The 20,317-nt window shown below is 41.2% G+C and overlaps 1 protein-coding gene across 8 annotated transcripts in view; it reads left to right on the forward strand.

Moving 5' to 3' along the window:
- Nucleotides 1-20,317, forward strand: part of ulk4 (unc-51 like kinase 4) — a 702,256-nt gene that overhangs the window by 222,895 nt on the left and 459,044 nt on the right. For all 8 annotated transcript variants that reach the window (XM_072283788.1, XM_072283790.1, XM_072283793.1 and 5 more), the window contains 2 exons: nt 7,484-7,591; nt 13,009-13,092. In XM_072283788.1, coding sequence (XP_072139889.1) covers nt 7,484-7,591; nt 13,009-13,092 — 192 coding nt within the window. The remainder of the gene's footprint in view (nt 1-7,483; nt 7,592-13,008; nt 13,093-20,317) is intronic.

Here is a 20,317-nt window from a genome sequence, read left to right on the forward strand (position 1 = left end):
AAGGTCTCAGACCTTAATTAGCTTGTTAGGGCTATGGCTTGTTCACAGTCATGCTTAGGAAAGGCTAGGTGATGCAAATTTCAAAGCTTTATAAATACTCTGACTCCTCAAACCTTGTCCCAACAATCAGCAGCCATGGGATACTCTAAGCAGCTGCCTAGCACTCTAAAAATTAAAATAAATGATGCCCACAAAGCAGGAGAAGGCTATAAGAAGATAGCAAAGCGTTTTCAGGTAGCCATTTCCTCAGTTCGTAATGCAATTAAGAAATGGCAGTTAACAGGAACGGTGGAGGTCAAGTTGAGGTCTGGAAGACCAAGAAAACTTTCCGAGAGAACTGCTCGTAGGATTGCTAGAAAGGCAAATCAAAACCCCCTTTTGACTGCAAAAGACGTTCAGGAAGATTTAGCAGACTCTGGAGTGGTGGTGCACTGTTCTGCTGTGCCGCAACACCTGCACAAATATGACCTTAATGGAAGAGTCATCAGAAGAAAACCTTTCCTGTGTCCTCACCACAAAATTCAGTGTCAAAAGTTTGCAAAGGAACATCTAAACAAACCTGATGCATTTTGGAAACAAGTCCTGTGGACTGATGAAGTTAAGATAGAACTTTTTGGCCGCAATGAGAAAAAGAATGTTTGGAGAAAAAAGGGTGCAGAATTTCATGAAAAAACACCTCTCCAACTGCTAAGCACAGTGGTGGATCGATCACGCTTTGGGCTAGTGTTGCAGCCAGTGGCACAGGAAACATTTCGCTGGTAGAGGGAAGAATAAATTCAATTAAATACCAGCAAATTCTGGAAGCAAACATCACACCATCTGTAAAAAGGCTGAAGATGAAAAGAGGATGGCTTCTACAACAGGATAATGAACCTAAACACACCTCAAAATCCACAATGGACTACCTCAAGAGGCGCAAGCTGAAGTTTTGCTATGGCCCTCACAGTCCCCCAACCTAAGCATCATCGAGAATCTGTGGATAGACCTCAAAAGAGCAGTGTATGCAAGACGGCCCAAGAATTTCACAGAACTAGAAGCCTTTTGCAAGGAAGAATGGGCGAAAATCCCCAAACAAGAATTGAATGACTCTTTGCTGGCTACAGAAAGCATATAGAAGCTGAGATACTTGCCAAAGAGGGTGTTACTACGTACTGACCATGCAGGGTGCCCAAAATTTTGCTTTGGGCCCTTTTCCTTTTTTATTATTTTGAAACTGTAAAGATGGAAATAAGAAAGTAATCTTGCTTAAAATATTAAAGAAATGTGTCATCTTTAACTTTATGCCTTTTGGAAATCAGGTCATCTTTTACTCGCTTAGCTATTCACAGTAACAGAAATTTTGATCGGAGCGCCCAAACTTTTGCATGCCACTGTAAATTGAACACACAAGCACATATAACCGAAATTCACTACATAGAATATCTAGACGAGGCGAGAAGACTGCACTGTCTACGCCACCCCGAGCTACCTGCCAGCCTAGTCACCATACGGGAGCCCAAGCATGGGAGGATGAACCCTGGGTGCCCTCACAAGACTATGGTCGGCATGCTCCTAGAAGACAGCGGCGCGGCTAATGCAGATGAACTGAACACACTGATGAGGGAGAGGGAGAAGTGGAGAGTCCATCATCGTGCCCGACGCCGGCCTCCTAGGCCTGAGTTGACGCACTAGTAGTAGTTTTTTGTTCTAAACTTATTGGAATATCATAATTACGGTTGTAAGCATTGGGAAGCAATCAGAAGGAAATGTTGGATATCTTATAGAACACCTTTTTTGCAGTGAGCATGACAAAGGAAGAGATAGCATAAGCTGAAAAGAAATGCTTGATTTTAGGCAACTGAGAATAAAAATTGTTGAAATATGGAAATCATTTAAAAGAAAAAACAAAAAATTAAAAAAAGAAATACAGCATGTGCTGAATTCTGAAATGAAAACAAATGCAGCATATGTGAAAAGAGAGACCATTACTGTTTTAGAAACTGAGAGGTTTTCGTGTACGGTCATTGACTTAAAATGTTATCTTTTGACAAGATGCGACCTGACTTGCTGAGTATGTCCAATTCTTTGTTTATAAAAACAGAAATACTTTGCCTAAGTTGTCATCTTACATGCTATATCAATCCTATGATTATGGAGTTGCATAAAGGAACAAGAAAGAAAAACTGAGGATATCAAAGGAATCAAAATATCTAGGTTTATGAAGGAAAGTTATAAGGATTTAGGATAGGATTTATTTATATCTGGAAAGCAAGGAGACTCATAAGGTTACTTTTTCATGGAAATGGCATCAGAACATTGTCAATTGTGCAGTGTTACCAAACTTAGTCAATAGTGTTAGTGAAAATATGAAAAGAGCTGTGTAATTTTCTTTACAGAGAAAATTACATAGCAGTGTTTCCTTATAAAATAAATCAAAATATAAATTGATGGAATATTTCAACTGAACAGCAGCAATTGATGATTTCTGTGCTGCTCCCCTGACATGGTACAGGTGATCACTGCATTTGAAGGAGGGTGTTTAAGCCCTAGAAACTGGTTGGTATCATGGCTTAATGTGATGCAAAGCCACTTCATCTGCGAATATATGAAAAAACTCAAGATGAATAAAGATTATTGATATTTTTCTGTACAAGTCCCATGAGAGAGAATTTTATTCCATATCACATTTTTGAATAGTAAGGGCAAATTTTCATATCCTGAGTGCCCGCTATGCGGGGTGGGGTGTCACCTGTATTGGGCATCTTAAAGTAGCCGTTTTGAATGGGGGCCATGTGGCCCCTTGGGGGCCCTGGCACATTTGAAGGGGGCCACTGACTGAAAACTGTGAGAAGGGGAGCCCCAAGGGTTTATGGGAGCCCTTGTAACTGAACCAATGAGATACCCAAGCAGCAGCCTTCATTGGAGTCAACAGTTTCCCTCCTATTTATAATATCTTTCCAACACTCCGTTTGAATTCGGCGCACCTGGTAAAGTCATTGCTTAAGCTCCTCCCACACAGCCTCACTTCAGAGTCAGTTGTGAATCAGACTGCACCGGGTCAATGTATTCAGTCAAGGGTTCTCACATCCATTATCGCCATACTTCATTCTCCGAAGATCAGCGTGTCTTGCTAGGCCTTTTTTAGCCTAGTAACTTTAAAGTATATGTGTTTGGATATATTATACGTTAAGGTAGGTTGTGAAAAGTGTTTATTTCTGTATATGAAGTCACCGAAAAAAAAAATCCCTGGCGCCGGGTGACATCACTATTCGTCAGTAATGTATCTGAACTTCGCGCGCTTATTATTTTCAGAAATAATTCTACCCATGAGTTCCTTAGCGAAAAAAAAGTGTCAGCAGTATCAGTGGAATACTTATTGTATGGTTTCAACACATCTCCGCAAAACCCATCTTTGCCTATGTGTTTGAACTGCATGACTATATTGTCAAATGAAAGCATGAAGCTAAGCAAATTGAAAAGAACATTTGGATACCTCGTATCCAGAGAAAAAGGATAAACACTTAGATTTCTTCAAAAACCTCCGAGATAATTTCGAGAGAAGGCCAATGCTGAAACAAATGCTTACTCAAACATCACAAAAATTAGAGAAGGGTCTTGTTGCATCATACAAAATTAGTAAACTGATTGCTAAAACTGGAAATGCTCACAACATTGGTGAGTCGCTTATCCTGCCTTCAGTGTCCATAATAATGTCTGATGTCATGAACTTGAGTGCCAAAGAAACAATTCAGGCAATTCCTTTGGGTAATTCTACTGTTGCCAGAAGAATCAATGAGATGGCACGGGACATTGAAGAGGGATTGGTCAGTTCATTACAATCCAAGAAATTCTCTTTACCGTTTATGTGAAACATCTCAAGCAGATACACAAGGATATGCAAGAAAGATTTAATGACCTGTTAAACCTCGGTATCCCAGATTGGATTTTGAATCCATTTGAAGTACAACCCACCCAAGTTAAGGCAGAAATTCAAGGGAGTTTGATTGATCTTCAGAGTGATATAACTGCACATCGTCAGTTCAGTCAGTTTCAAAAAGATTTTTGGATCAAGAGCGATCTGCCGAATAAATTTACAACTCTGTGGGAAAAAGCCAAACCGATGCAGCCTTCTATATACTGGCGAGACCCGAAGCAGGCTGGGAGACCGTTTCGCTGAACACCTACACTCTGTCCGCCAGAGAAAGCAGGATCTCCCACTGGCCACACATTTCAATTCCACGTCCCATTCCCATTCTGATATGTCTATCCACGGCCTCCTCTACTGTCAAGATGAAGCCACACTCAGGTTGGAGGAACAACACCTTATATTCTGGCTGGGTAGCCTCTAACTTGATGGCATGAACATTGACTTCTCTAACTTCCATTAATGCCCCACCTCCCCTCATACCCCATCCGTTATTTATTTATTATTATTAATTGTTAAAAAAAATTTCTCTCTCTCTTTGCTCCCTCTGTCCCTCACTATACTCCTTGCCCATCCTCTGGGCTTCCCTCCCCCTTTCTTTCTCCCTAGGCCTCCTGTCCCATGATCCTCTCCCTTCTCCAGCCTTGTATCTTCTTTCCAATCAACTTTCCAGCTCTTAGCTCCATCCCTCCCCCTCCTGTCTTCTCCTATCATTTTGGATCTCCCCCTCCCCCTCCCACTTTCAAACCTCTTACTATCTCTTCCTTCAGTTAGTCCTGACGAAGGGTCTCGGCCCGAAACGTCGACCGTACCTCTTCCAATAGATGCTGCCTGGCCTGCTGCGTTCACCAGCATTTTTTGTGTGTGTTGTCCAAAGATTTTTTATTGCCTTTCCCTCAACATATTTGGTTGAGAGTGAATTCTGCAAGGTAGTTTCCTTGACAAAATCCAGGAACAGAATTGATATCACAACAAGAGGTGACCTCCAACTGTCATTGTCTAATTTGGAGCTCGATATTATGAAACTTGCAGAAAAGCACCAAGCCCAAGGATCGCATTAGATCTGATAAATGTTTAATTTCATGCAGTCTTTTTTTAAATTTTGTCCTGTATGTGGGAATGTTCAAGTTTTCTTGGTGTTCAATAATACAGGTGTCCCCCGCTCTTCCAACATTGGCTTTATGAAACCTCACTGTTATGAAAGACTACATATTAGTTACCTGTTTTCGCTAACAGAAGGTGTTTTCACTGTTACGAAAAAAGGCAGCACGCGCCCCGAGCAGCCGCTCCTCCCCCGGAACTGCATTCTAGCTGGCTATGCTTAAACACGTGCCTGTGAGCATCTGTGCTTTATGCCGATTTATTTTGAGCATCTGTTTGCAAGATGAGTTCTAAGGTATCGAAAAAGCCTAAAAGAGCTCGTAAGGGTGTTACACTTAGCGTAAAACTAGACATAATTAAGCGTTTCGATCGTGGTGAACGAAGTAAGGACAAAGTGAGTTTGGCTTGTGGAAGTTGACGAAGCTGATGTTGAAGAGGTTTTGGCATCCCATGACCAAGAACTGATAGATGAAGAGCTAATACAGTTGGAAGAGGAAAGGATAACAATCGAAACCGAATGCAGTAGCGAACGGTCCAAAAGCGAAGTCGTCCAGGAACTGAATGTGAAGCAACTGCATGAGATTTTCGCTGCAATTGACAACAATAATTGCAGAAAAATACGACTTTAATCTTGAAAGAGTACGTAGGTTTAGGGCAAAGTTGCAGGATGGTTTGAGTGCTTACAAAGAACTGTATGATAGAAAAATGCGCGAGGCTAAGCAGTCAAGCATACTGTCGTTTTTCAAGCCTTCTACATCAGCCACAGCAGACGACAAACCTCGACCTTCGACATCGAGGCAGGCAGACATAGAAGAAGATGACCTGTCTTCCCTGATGGAAACAGACGACGATGAGATGACACCCCAGTGTCCCTCCACCCCAACACCCAGGCTGCGGACCGATACCGATCTGATTACGTCGCCTCTGATCTGGGCAGACATTTACGTGCCGGGCGGCACCTAATTAATTAGCTTGTTTATTTCGGCTTTTTTCTTAAAGATGTGTTGGGTGCGTCCTGGCTACCACTACATTCTTCACGGATCAGTATCGGTTCGCTGCCTGGCAGTTGGGGACCACTGCACCACCTCAGCCTCCGACGACTCAGCCTAACACACCATCATCAGTGTGCTTGCTGTCTTCCCGATTCCTGTAAATGATACTACACTGTACATACATTATCTCTACTTCATATAGGCTGTGTATTTTTATGCGTTATTTGGTATGATTTGGCAGCTTCATAGTGTACGGGGTCTTTCTTTTTTAATGTTAAATTTAAAATGGCTTCTATGTTATGTTAAACTGGGGAATGCTGCTTTGTTATGTTAAATGCTGAGAAAGTCTCTAGCCAGACAGTTGCTTGGGTTATTAGAGATAGCAGGGTGCTATTAGCCAATGGGTGTTCATGTATCATTTTGCTTTCGGATATAATGCTGTATCATATGACTGTGGACGGGGTTTTGGCGGGGAGTCGGAGGAGAGACGGGAAGGACGGAGGAGAGACGGGGAGTCGGAGGAGAGACGGGGAGGACGGCGGACATGCGGAAAGGCTCCGGTCAATCACTTCGGGTAGTCCCGAGCCGTGAGTCGACAGGATCCGGGTGGTCAGGAATCGATTGAGCTCCAATGGTTGTGCACGAAGAACTGGGACTTTGATAAGTGTTGGTGCCTTTTTTTTGCATTACTTCCTTTTCTGTATCAAATTTATATTAATATCATAGAATTAGTAATATCTATAAAATGTGTTTGGTAAAATTTACTGGGTGTGCTGGCTGATGATTGATGTTTGTGATTGATTCGGGTGGTAACCGACCCTGTGGGGAGTGTTGAGGCAGGTGCTGGGTGGGATTTCCTCTAGACATATACGAGCCAATATAACTGAGTGTTACAATAGCTTAAAGGTTACTAGAGAGAGTGTTTCTGCCGAGAGCGCTCGCGCTGTGTTTCTGCCGAGAGCACTTGCGTGAGATTTTCATTACGGAGAACAGTGCGGCAATGATTGTAGAAAAGTATTTTTACTTTATATAGGCAGTGTATTTATCATATCATTCCTGCTTTTACTATGTGTTACTGTTATTTTAGGTTTCATGTGTTATTTGGCATGATTTGGTCTGTGAACGCTCACAAATTTTTCCCATATAAATAAATGGTAATTGTTTCTTCGCTCTACGACATTCCGGCTTACGAACCATTTCATAGGAACGCTGTACCTTCGGAATCGGATGGCGGGGGAAACCTGTCTATCTGTTCGTGTTGTATCCCTGTTTGAAAGGGGGGCCCTGGAACCTGAGAAGAGCTCCTAAGGGGGCCGTGGCCAAAAAACAGTTGAGGATCACTGGGTTAAAGAATGCATGTGTATTCAAATAAAGTAGCCAATTTTGACATATGGAATATGGTTAACTGTAAGAAATATAGATTTTTAACCTTTTAATGACAGTATCGGCAAAAATGTAACTTATGTTGTTCTCTGTTGTACTTCAGACCATCACCATACTAACTGAGTTGATTCGAGAGAACTTCAGGAACACCAAACTGAAGCAATGCCTCTTAGCTCCCCTAGGAGAACTTATTTACCTCGTGGCCATCCAGGTAGGAAGCACTAAAAATTAAATTTAATATGGCATTTTATACTCCTATTCTGACTCATGGAATCCTGTAAGGATAGAGCTATGTGGATGTTAACTTTGATTGGGAAAAACTGAGATTATCTTGCACAGTAGACGAAACTTAATCTTTATAAAATTATTCTTCAAGGAAAGTGATATACGATTACTCTTGAAAAAGCCTGCATTTACCTGGCCTTGCATTAGAGTTCCTATGCATTGTACTGGTTAGCATCAGGCACAGTGCTGTAATTGTTCACTTGGGCCAGTTTTCACCTGGAACAAAAAATCCAGGATTTCCATTACAACTGCTGAACCACATGCCTTTGCTTTGTGACAGTACCTTTAGGTTTATTTGAAAAGGAACAGAAAGATTAACTTTATTCTTGCTGTAATTGTGTTCCTTTTGTATCATTTATGTTTCATTTGTGTTTTCTTTTGAATCAGGTTTATTATCACTGGCATGTGACGTGAAATTTGTTAACAGCAGCAGTTCAATGCAATACATAATCTAAAAGAGAAAAAAAAATAAAATTAATAATAAAAAATAAACAAGTAAACAAACAAGTATATTGAATAGATTAAAAAAACATGCAAAAAAACAGAAATACTGTATATTAAAAAAAGTGAGGTAGTGTCCAAGGATTTAATATCCATTTAGGAATCGGAAGAAGCTGTTCCTGAATCGCTGAGTGTGTGCCTTCAGGCTTCTGTATCTCCTCCCTGATGGTAACAGTGAGGAAAGGGCATGCCCTGGGTGCTGGAGGTCCTTAATAATGGACGCTGCCATTCTGAGACACCGCTCCCTAAAGATGTCCTGAGTACCTTGTAGGCTAGTGCCCAAGATGGAGCTGACTAGATCTACAACCTTATGCAGCTTCTTTTGGTCCTGTGCAGTAGCCCCTCCATACCAGACAGTGATGCAGCCTGTCAGAATGCTCTCCACGGTACAACTATAGAAGTTTTTGAGTGTATTTGTTGACATATCAAATCTCTTCAAAACTCCTAATAAAGTACAGCCGCTGTCTTACCTTCTTTATGACTACATCGATATGTTGGGATCAGGTTAGATCCTCAGAGATCTTGACACCCAGGAACTTGAAGCTGCTCACTCTCTCCACTTCTGATCCCTCTATGAGGATTGGTATGTGTTCCTTCGTCTTACCCTTCCTGAAGTCCACAATCAGCTCTTTTGTCTTACTGACGTTGAGTGCCAGGTTGTTGCTGCGACACCACTCCGCTAGTTGGCATATCTTGCTCCTATTAGATACCACCTGACACCAACTGAGCTTCTACAAACAATGGTTGTATCGTCAGCAAATTTATAGATGGTATTCAAGCTGTGCCTATCCACTCAGTCATGTGTATATAGAGAGTAGAGCAGTAGGCTAAGCACACAACTCTGAGGTACACCAGTGTTGATCGTCAGCGAGGAGAATATGTTATCACCAAATCGCACAGATTGTGGTCTTCCAGGGAGGTACAGAGGCCCAGGTTCTGCAACTTCTCAGTCAGGATTGTGGGAATGATGGTGTTAAATGCTGAGCTATAGTTGATGAACAGCATCCTGACATAGGTGTTTGTGGAGAGCCATTGAGATTGTGTCTGCCTATGAGCTATTGTGGCGATAGGAAATTGCGATGGGTCCAGGTCCTTGCTGTGACAGGAGTTTAGTCTAGTCATGACCGACCTCTCAAAGCATTTCATCACTGTCAATGTGATTACTATTGATTATTATATTAATAATCATTATTATTCTTAGACACTGGTACAATTGTTGTTTTTGAAGCAAGTGGGAACTTCCGCCTGTAGCAGTGAGAGGTTGAAAATGTCCTTGAACACTCCTGCTAGTTGGTTAGCACAGATTTTCAGAGCCTCACCAGGTACTCCATCGGGACCTTCTCTTTAAAGACAACCTAACATTGGCCTCTGAGACAGAGATCACAGGGTCATCAGGTGCAGCAGGGATCTTCACAGCTGTAGTTGTGTTCTCCTTTTCAAAGTGTGCATAGAAGGCAGACATCCCACCCTGCAAAAACTCATTTCATGGAGGTAGCTCCATCAATTTGCAGGAGACTCCCAGAACTTCCGGGAGAGGTGGGATGTCTGCGATAGAGTAGCTCCTTAGCAGCTAGCCAGCTAGTTTAAATAATATTAGCTGTGCTAATAAATGAATGACACCTGTTAAACTCATCTCAACATGTCTTTTACAGTCTTAACCCACCATGGGCAATGGAAAACTCACTGTTGCAAACAGTGCAGCGAGCAACACTGTCATTATTTTTGACCCCTATTAGGCAGGGGTTCACTTTAGTGTAGTCTGGGGTGACGTACGTTTTATATATTTTTTTAGAACACTCTGCCATGGCGCTTGCTCTCTCTCTCTCTCTCTCTCTCTCGCTCGCGCTCTGTCTTGCTCTCTTTCTCTCTCTCTCTCTCGCTCACTCGCTCTCAAAAAAAAAATCGATTTCCAGGATATTGTATATAACTTGCGGGCATCAGGGAGCCACTATCAATATGCGGGAGAATCCCGGAACTTCCGGGAGAGGTGGGATGTCTGAGAGGGCATTGAGTTCATCTGGTAGTGAAGCATCACTGCCATTCATGCTATTGGGTTTCACTTTGCAGGAAGTAATGCCTTGCAAACCCTGCCAGAGTTGCCAGAGTTGAGTTGGACTGGTTGCCTGTGTTTGCCCATGCCTGTTCTTAACACATCTTGGCTAAAAGAAAGTAAGATGAGTTTAAACTGCACATCAACTCCTGTTTGCATCGGGTTTTCAGCATTTGAGTACACGCACAATCCTCAGTGATCATGGTAGAGTGCTGAATTTTCAACCCAGTAATCTGAGTGCCATTTCCCTCATAGCTACAATTTTTTTTCTTCCATTCACTGAAAAATCAATGTTTTAACTTTAAAAGATGAAATTGCACGTCTGATGATATAAGCAAAAAGTTTGATGGGGATGTGACTTTGAGCAACAGAGTATCTGAATGCATGCGTTTTCTTTTAATCAAATGTATTGAATGTTTGAAAATACCTGAATTCCTTTGAAAACTTTTTATAAGTCATGGTAGTGTAAAGGTTAGCATGATGCTATTACAGCTCAGGGCGTTCAGAGTTCAGTTTCGACATCATCTGTAAGGAGTCTTCCTCGCCGTAGAACGTGTGTGCTTTTTCTAGGTCTACTAGTTTCCTCCTAGAGTCCAAAGACATACGGATTAGTAGCTTAATTGGTCATTGTTAATTGTCCTATACTAGGCCAGGGTTAAATCAGGGGTTGTTTGGCAGTACAGCTTGAAGGGCCTATTCCACACTGTATCTCTAAGTAAAATAAAATAAATTTCTGCTACTGTCTGTAAGGAGGTTTGTACGTTCTCCTGTGACTGTGTGAATTTTCTCCAGGTGCTTTGGTTTCTTCCCACCGTCCAAAGGCAAACTGGTTGGTAGGTTAACTGGTCATTGTAAATTGTCCCGTGATTAGACCAGAATTAAGTCAGGGCGTTGCTGGGCAATGCAGCTTGAACCGCTGGAAGGGTCTATTTCACACTATCAATTAATAAATAAATAAATAAAATAATGACAAATGCTACTAAGTTCATGAGTCAAGATAGTAAAACCAGAAATATTATTTGGCATATTGTTCTGGATTGACCAAACTGTTTCCTGGCAGTGTAAGGAGTACTCTATGATATTTTGCAAATGTAGGAAAAACTACAACTGAGACCTTGAAGTTAATAGAAAGGACGTATCATTTTTGAGGTTTTACCAATAATCTTTGGTGGTTTTGGATCTACAGAAATGAGAATATTCTAAATACATACCATTGCAAGTGGTGTTCCTCTGGCACTGAGGTTAAATGGGCACCAGATCCACATTATCCTTCCTGTATATTAAACCACCTGGTTCTCGTTCATGGGCAGTCTCTTGAGTTCAAGGCGGACTTGCTACTCCTGCTGTTTTGTGACCTCTGATGTTATTGATGAGTCTACAGATCCTTCCATCAAAAGGCAGGAGATGTCTGACAGGAGAAGGAAGCATTTGTGTAATATGTGAGGTGGTGTGCATCTAATGCATGGCCTTGAGATTCTGAGTACCATCCCTTTGGATCATTGAGCTGCCATGGTCCAGGGGATCTCAGAAGTCACGGGGGGTGATGCATTTCTTCCAAGGGGCTTTGGGCAAGTTCTCAGATCACTTCCTCCAACCACCTGGTAATTTCTACCACAGCTCAGAAGAAAGCATCTGTTTCAGGAATCTTATGTCATGTTCGTGCATATAAGCTATGTGGCCTGCTCAGCATAGTAAACTGAGAATTTAGAAGCTTTTCACAGAGAAATACACAATAAAGATTTACTAAAGTGCCATGGTTTTGTGAGATTCTGCACCAAACTAAATTTCTTCCTTCCTGAAGTCTTTCAAAAAACATACCAAATCAAAATGGCAATGCCCTTCCGGTCACCTCTGCCAGGGTTAATAAATACTAATGTTCAGGTTCTGGTGTGACCTACAGTGCATTCATTTTGAAAAAGGATATTGAGTCATTGAATCAAAAGAACTATTCTGTGTGAAAACTGGCCCTTTGGCCCAAATCATTACCATTTGTCTGCATTTGGCCCAAATCTTCCTTGATCTTTTCCATCTATGTCCAAATGCTTTTTAAATATCATCATTGTATGTGCTTCTGTGACTTCCTCTGACAGTTTGATACATATATATGTCAGAGTTACCTGAAGAGAAGGTGGAGTTAAAGGTGAAGATTACCTCTTCCTCGGAAACTTAAGAGTAAATTGCCAGAGCTAGAAAACTTTAGCTACAGGCCAGCAATGGTGAGACTTGGCTTGTTGCTTTTGTATACTTGAGGCTGAAGAGAAGTTTCATTGATGTGTATAAAATGTTGAGTGTCCCAGGTGGAGTTGATAGGAAATAGGTATCTCCTCCAGTGTATTTAACTGAAGGGTTAGAAAGGAAATATGCTTTCACCCGAAGACTGTTGGAGTCTGAACTTGATCGAAAAGAGTGGCAGAAGCAGAAATAGTTAATGGATTTATAAAGTATCTTGTATAAATATTTGATATGTTGGAACATCAGAAGGGGCAAAATGAGGTTCACCTCTAGGTCTATCTTGTTTGGCATTGATATGATAGCCATATTATTTTCTATTCATCAGATTTCTATGTTTTTAATCTTACATTAACCCCACAGGAGCATATCTTAGTTCTCTTACATTTCTAGTTGTTTCTATCCCAGCTGAACTACTGTCTTTGTTGAATAATCTCCTTTCTTGAAAAAGTTGTGAATTATGTTAGTAGTGTTTTTTTCAAAAAATAACATTTTTAAATATCTTCGAGAAAAATCTGGAAACTAATTTCATTTGAATTGACATTTTATTTCCTTCGTTGTAGGAGGAGAGAGGACCTCATTCAGGAGACCACTGGACTATCCCCTCTGCGGCCTATTCTGTGGTAATGAGATGTATTCGGGAAGGGGTAAGGCTGTTTCTTGTCTCCTGAGAAACAAGTAATATTCTTTGTTCTTAATATTTTACTCTTCATATTTGCACATAAATAGTTTGGGTTTATAATCTGCTGAATTAGAATTGTCTAGGGAGATTCCCACTTGCCAAGTCCCAGAAGTGTTCTTTCTCTGTCTTAGCCATATCTGTTTGTGAACATTCAGCTTTAATAAAATAAATACAGATGTTTCAAAATCCCATTATGAGTGCAAGAATTATGAATTTATCAGAATAATAGGAAGTTTTTCTGAAAGTATAAACAGATACGTTTGCTAAAAGAAACCATCAGCGATGCATGTAAGAATTTTGAACCAATTTTATGCTAATGTGCTAAACTGTTTCTGTACCAAGTTATGACTGTGGTTAACATTGTTGAGTATCATTTAGATACAGACTTATTTCCTTTCTGGTCATAAGCTGCCGATCCGGACCAAGTGTACTGTAACTATAACTGGGATTTGTGAAATGCTTCCTAAATGCAAATAACTTAAATTATTGTTATTGGATTTTAAAGGTATAGAATATGTCTGGTTCAATGTTAGTTAATTAAGCAACTTGTTGATTATAATGTTGGATCTAGTGATACTGTTATCTTTGGAAGTCAAGAATGAGGCATAAATTTTGTGATTATAGCTGTTCATAATGATTAATGGGAATCAACTCACTCTACATATAAAAGAGAGAGAAAATGAACAAGTAGAACAAAAGATAGGGGGGAGAAAAGTCGTGGTCATCCTATACTAAAAACTAGCTCAGACTAGAGAGGTAAAGCATATTTCAATGATGATAAATAACTTAAGAAATTTAGGAAAGTTGATGAAGACAAGACAGTGGATGTTGTGGACTTTAGCAAGTCATTTGACAAGGTCCCGCATGGGTGGTTAGTCAAGAAGGTTTTGTCATGTCAGTGCCGCCCGGCTCTGATCTGGGCCGGCATTTACGTGCCGGGCGGCACCTAATTAATTAGCTTGTTTATTTCAGCTTTTTTCTTAAAGATGTGCTGGCTGCGTTCCAGCTACCGCTGCACCGTTGCATTCTTCGCGGCCTGGAGGTTGGGGACCACTGCTGTAGCCCATCCATTTCAAGGTTCAACAAGTGTGTTCAGAGATGCCCTTCTGCAAACCACTGTTGTAATGTGTGATTGTTTGAGTTACTGTCACCTTCCTGTCTGTTTGAAGTCAGGAAGCTGAGGAAGAGACCATTGGGGTTTCTCTTCAACCTATCTGAGATTATCAGAGGTGCTGAATAGCAGGGCCTTTAGCATTGTCAAGGATCCCGCCTATCCATCCAACAATCTCTTTGACCCCCTATCATCAGGCAGGAGGTACCATATCAATAGGATAAAGACTATTGGAATGGGTATCAGCTTCTTTCCGCAGGCTGTGAGACAGCTGAACTCCCTGCCTCCACCCTGGTTTTGTCATGTAAGAAGTGCCAGTAGCTTTATACTGTTTACTTTTTAACTTGTTGATTTATATGTGCTGATGTTACTTAATGCTTTCTGTGAGTTATATGTACTGTGGTCAGCGCCTTGGTCTGGAGGAATGTTTTCTTTAGCAGCATACATGTATTTAGCTGAATGACAATAAACTTGAACTTGAAGTTGAACCAATCTTTATTTTCCTTTGACCTCTCTCATTAACAAGGCCTTTTTGCCCACAGAACTGCCATTCACTAGGTGTTTTTTGTTTTTTGTATCTTTCTCTGTAAATTCTGAAGCAGGGTTTCCCAACGTTTTTTATGCCATGGACCAATACCATTATCAAGGAGTCTGTGGACCCCAAGTTGGGAACCCCTGTTCCAGACACTGTTATCTCGAGAGATCAGTAGTTTTTGACATACTTAAACTACACTGTCCCATGTCAAGGTCACTTAGGTCATATTTCTTCCCCATTCTGACGTGGTCCGAACAACAAATGAACTTGTCTGCTAGCTTTTATGCATTGAGCTGCTGCAACATGATTGGCTGATTAGATATTTAAATTAACACGCAGGTATATAGGTGTACCTAATATAGGGGTGATTGAGTATATGTGATTATATAAAAATATAAGCATTTGAAAATTAAATGACAAGAACAATATAAGAAAAATAACAATTTTACTCTTTGATCCAACAGCATTTTAATATAATATTTAATCTTTGCACAATGACATGTTTGCTCTTTTAAACTGATTTTATTTTATCATGTTCAAGGCAGAGAAGCGAAATTTGCCCTGAAGATATTTCACCAGATATAATTAAGCAAAAATGTTCTGGTGGTTAGTGTTCCTACAGGCTAAGGAAATTTTAATCCCAAAAGGATTGCAAAAAAAAATCTCAAGTGGTGTCAAATTGAATTTGTGTGACAGTCTTACTGAGTATGTGGTGAGTGAAACCGACTTTGACCTTTTTTTCCATCAGCGATAAATGATCGTCATTAACAGGGATTCAGATGTTGTGTTTCAAGATTTGCTGACAATTATTGATAGTAGCAGCCTAAGGTAGAAGGAAAAGTATTTTGGAGAATTGTGTTGGTAATAAGTACAATATATGTATATATCTGCATATTTATGAATACTTTGAAGAAGTATCTGATTTTAATTAACATCATTAAAGAATTAATAATGTCTTTTTATTGGATTCTGGCAGATGATCTTAGATGGGTAGGATGACCAAGTTTGCGGGTGATACAAAGATAGGTGGAGGGGCAGGTAGTGTTGGGGAAGCGGGGTGTCTGCAGAAGGACTTGGACAAATTGGGAGAATGGGCAAAGAAGTGGCAGAAGGAATATAGTGTAGGGAAGTGTAGCCATGCACTTTGGTAGAAGGAATAAAGATGTAGACTATTTTCTGAATTGGGAGAAAATTAAAAAAAACAGAGGTACAAAGGGACTTGGGAGTCCTTGTGCAGGATTCCCTAAAGGTTAATTTGTAAGTTGATTGGGTGGTAAAGAACCTAAATGCTCTGTTGGCATTCATTTTGAGAGGACTAGAATATAACATCAAGGATGTAATGCTGAGGTTTTATAAGGCATCGGTTAGACCAATTTGGAGTGTTATGAGCAGTTTTGTTCCCCTTATCTAAGAAAAAAATGTGCTGGCCTTGGAGAGGGTCCAGAGGAAGTTCATGAGAATGATTCTGAGAATGAAAGGCATAACATACAGTTTGAGGAGCTTTTGATGGCTCTGGGCTGTACTTGTTGGAGTTTAGAAGAATGAGGGGAATTTCCTTGAAACCTATTGAATATTGAAAGCCTTGGAGTGGATTTGGAGAGGTTGTTTCCTGTCTTGGATGTGTCTAGGACCAGAGGGCACAGTCTCAGAATATAGGGATGTCCATTTAGAACAGAGATGTGGAAGAATTTCTTTGGACAGATGGTGGTTGATCTGTGGAATTTATTGCCACTGACGGCTGTGGTGGCCAAGTCATTAGGTATATTTAAAGCAGAGGCTGATATTTCTTAATTAGTCAGGGTGCCAAACCCTATGGGAAGAAAACAGGAGAATGGGGTTGGAGGAATAATAAATCAGCCATGATGGAATGGCGGAGCAGACTCGATGGCCTAATGGCCTAATTCTGCTCATAGCTTCCGTTCTTATGGGATGTTATTTTGCAGTTGTACAAGGTGGAGGTGAAGCCATATTTGGAGTATTGAGTTCATTTTTGGTCACTCTGTTATAGGAAAAATGCCGTTAAACTGGAAAGAGTGCAGAAGAGCTTTACAATTATAGCGGATTCCACTTAATTGGGACGCATTGGGACTAGTACATTTTGGTTCAATTAAGCGGTTGCCTCAATTATCTGTAGTTTCATGGAAATAGTTAAAAGGTTCAAAAAAAGACAAACTAATTTTAACTGAGTAACAATTTATGTATTTAAATGAAATCCAAAACAAATTAGAACACTTAACAATACTATTACGGTACGTTAAAACAGTTCCTAATAGTTATCAATGGAGCACTCAAGTTTGCCGCAAAGCATCAATAAAGACACAGACTTGCAGTACCCCAAAGACTACTCATTCACCTGGCAATTCGACAGACCACAGGCTCTCTATCTCTCCCTAATAAGGGAAAAAGGGGCGTCTCCGTTTCACAGTGAGAGGGGAGACATAACAAACAACTCGCTTATTTACAATGTTAAAAGTCCCTTGCGTCGCTTTTTCCAAGCTCTGTGCCCAAAGAACTCGGGTCTCTGGGCACACAGCGAGCAGCCAGTTTGCTGCTTTCAATCTTCCGTGTACTCCCACGACATACCAATTTCCTGCAGAGGCACTGACCTCGAGTCTGCCTGCTTCCAGAGCCACGGAATCCTGAAACTCCGAAGGCCAGCTAATGTTCGTGTCCTTGGTATATCGAATAACAGCCAGTCGTGAGACCCCGAGAGCAGGTCCCGTTCCTGCAAAGGACTGAAGTCAGCTTGTAACTCCAGGTCAGGGTCTTCAAAAGAAGCCTGAAGGGAAAAATAGAGATATCAAAGGTAGAAATAGAGTTGTTTCCGAAGATGCGAGCAAAGGAGTAGCCGTTAGGCACCGTTGTCTCTTAAGCTCCTCCCTTCAGCTCCTCCTAACCTCCTAAGTTTAGAATCTTGGTTTAAGAAGAGAGGGGAGATGTTTAATAGGAACTCAAAGGGGAACTTTTTCCACTTAGAAGTTAGTCAGTATCTGGAATGAGTTGCCAGGGGAGGTGGTTGTTACAAGGAGCGTAGGGAGTGGACCCAAGTGCAGGACACAGTCACGTAGGTAGCATTAACTGAAGTGTGTTTATTAATAGTTGCAAGGAAAACCGGGGAGAGAGGATTAGGTGCTTACGCAGACATGAACATTGGACAACTAACCGCAGGAGCTTAGACACGGAGCCTGGACTTGGACTTGGACACAGAGCCGGGACTCAAACTTGGACACGGAACCGGGACTCGAACTTGGACATGGAACCGGGACTCGAACTTGACACGGAGCCCAGACTTGGACGCGGAGCCGGGACTCGGACTTAGACACGGAGCCGGGACTCGAACTTGGACACGGAGCCAGGACTCGGGCTTGTAACGACAAAACCAAACGACAGGTAAATCGTAAAACTAAACAACGACAGTCCATTCGTATCGACTCGGAGTAGCAGCAAACGGCCTGCAATCCTCAGCTGGACACGAGATGGCAAAACCAAACAACGACAGTCCATTCGTATCGACTCGGAGTAGCGGCAAACGGCCAGCAATTCTCAGCTGGCTACGAAAACGACAGAATTCATATCTTGACTCGGAGTAGCGGCAAACAGCCGGCAATTCTCAGCTGGACACGAAAATGACAGAATTCCCCAAAGCAACCCAGGCACCGAAGCAACTTAACTATTCTCGACAGCCCGGAACGTGCATTGCTTCACTGGCTGAGATGACGGTCCAGCCCTGAGTAGATGTAAGCCGGAGTTTTTAGGCTGCCGGTTCGGATGAAAATCAGGTGCCCTAATCAAGGAGCCCGGTAGAACACGGGGAAAGGAAATTAACCGAAATGAGGAATCAACGGACTGGACCGTGACAGTGGTTGAGGCAGGTACATGGAGAGGAAAGGTTTAGAGTGATGGGAGTAGCTTAGATTGAAATTTTCGTCAACATGGACCAATTGGATTGAATGGCTTGTTTCGGTGCTGTATATCTCCATGACTGTAAGTCATTAAATACCCTCTTGATGCTTCAGGAGGAAGTACAGGGTAAAATGCCATTAGATGTTGCCATATAAAAGGTAAGTTGAGGGTTGATGCCTATAATTTGGGGCCTACTGATGCTTTGTAAATGGGATAAGTGGGTAATGAATTAAACAGAGTATCTTTTATTAGATTGAAGGAGTCTATAAATGGATATGTTGCTCCACAGTTACATCAGTAGTCCAATCCACCTTGATATTTGGGATCACACAATGTTAACATCTTATTTATCTCAATGTGTACATGAAAACCTGAAAACCGAAGCTAATTTCAGAAAGAAAAAAAATAGTGACTTCCTTTGTGATCTATCAGGATCACCTTGTCATCCTGGCTTAATCAGAAACTGGTTCAGCTATTGTGGAAAGGAATGGAATGATTTGTGATCCAGCTTAGAAGGTGGCAGTCTGTTTGATGCACCCTGTTCTCAGGGAAATTTAGCTATCCCCTGAAATCTAACAGAGACTTCACTGTGCTTTACCTTAAAACTGAGACTCTAGATCCTCGCTTGTCTGTTTATTTACCATAATAATGGTATGATGTCTTTATCATCATCAAAGCCCTTTTGCTACACATGAAGAAGACTACTCATGACTAATGTGAGTGAGATTGCAAGTACGGGTGCTACTGTTAATGGTGGCTTGAACAGTTACTTCTGTGGGAATGATAGAGGGGACGCTACAACCCCAGTATTTTGGTAGAAGACTCAAAATGGGTTGCTGCCCAAATAGTTCACTTCATTTTGTTCAGAGATTCTCTTATCATGTTAGTGGAGTGTATCCTATCACATGCCTGACTGTGACATGCCTTTGACCTTCTCTTGTAGCCAAACTATTTATACAGATGCCTCACCAAGTTTTTGGATAACGATAACTCCCAGAATGTTGATTGTAAGTGGAGGGTTCAGCAAATGGAACATTTGTAGTTGTTAGACTTGCTCTTGTCAGAGATGTTGGGACTTGTGTTGCACGTACATTATGTACCACATATCAGTTTGTGTTTGAACGTTATCCAGATCTTTTGCAGATTGATGTGAGCTACTTCAGTGTCTGAAGTGTTGTAAATATATAAACACTGTGAATGGAAAATAATTGGGAAAAATAAATATACACTATGGGGATTAAAAGGGATTGATTGACCCACCTACCCTAAGGCATAGCCATGATTTTGTAATCGAACATTCTATTCCATTAGTGATGGACCATTTCCAATGTGCAGATGATATCATTAGCAATAGGTTGGAACTGCTTTTGATGGTCAGGTTTATTATTAGCATGGAAGTGGAAAGCTTCCAGCATAAACAATGTGTTGCCAGCATTCCAGGAGTGGTAAAATGTGTTTTTAAAGCTGAGGTGGCAGGACTTGGTCAGAGAGGTCGGGCTGTGCCTGAGAGAACGAGCAGCAGAAATACAACATAATACATCTGATGATGTTTAAGCGGACCTCTGTGGAGCAATTATGGTCTCATTCTGATGCCAAGAAAATACCAAAGCACATCTTCATTATAATGCATGGCAACCAATG

Source organism: Mobula birostris, chromosome 19, assembly GCF_030028105.1.
Source record: "Mobula birostris isolate sMobBir1 chromosome 19, sMobBir1.hap1, whole genome shotgun sequence".
NCBI lineage: Eukaryota > Metazoa > Chordata > Chondrichthyes > Myliobatiformes > Myliobatidae > Mobula > Mobula birostris.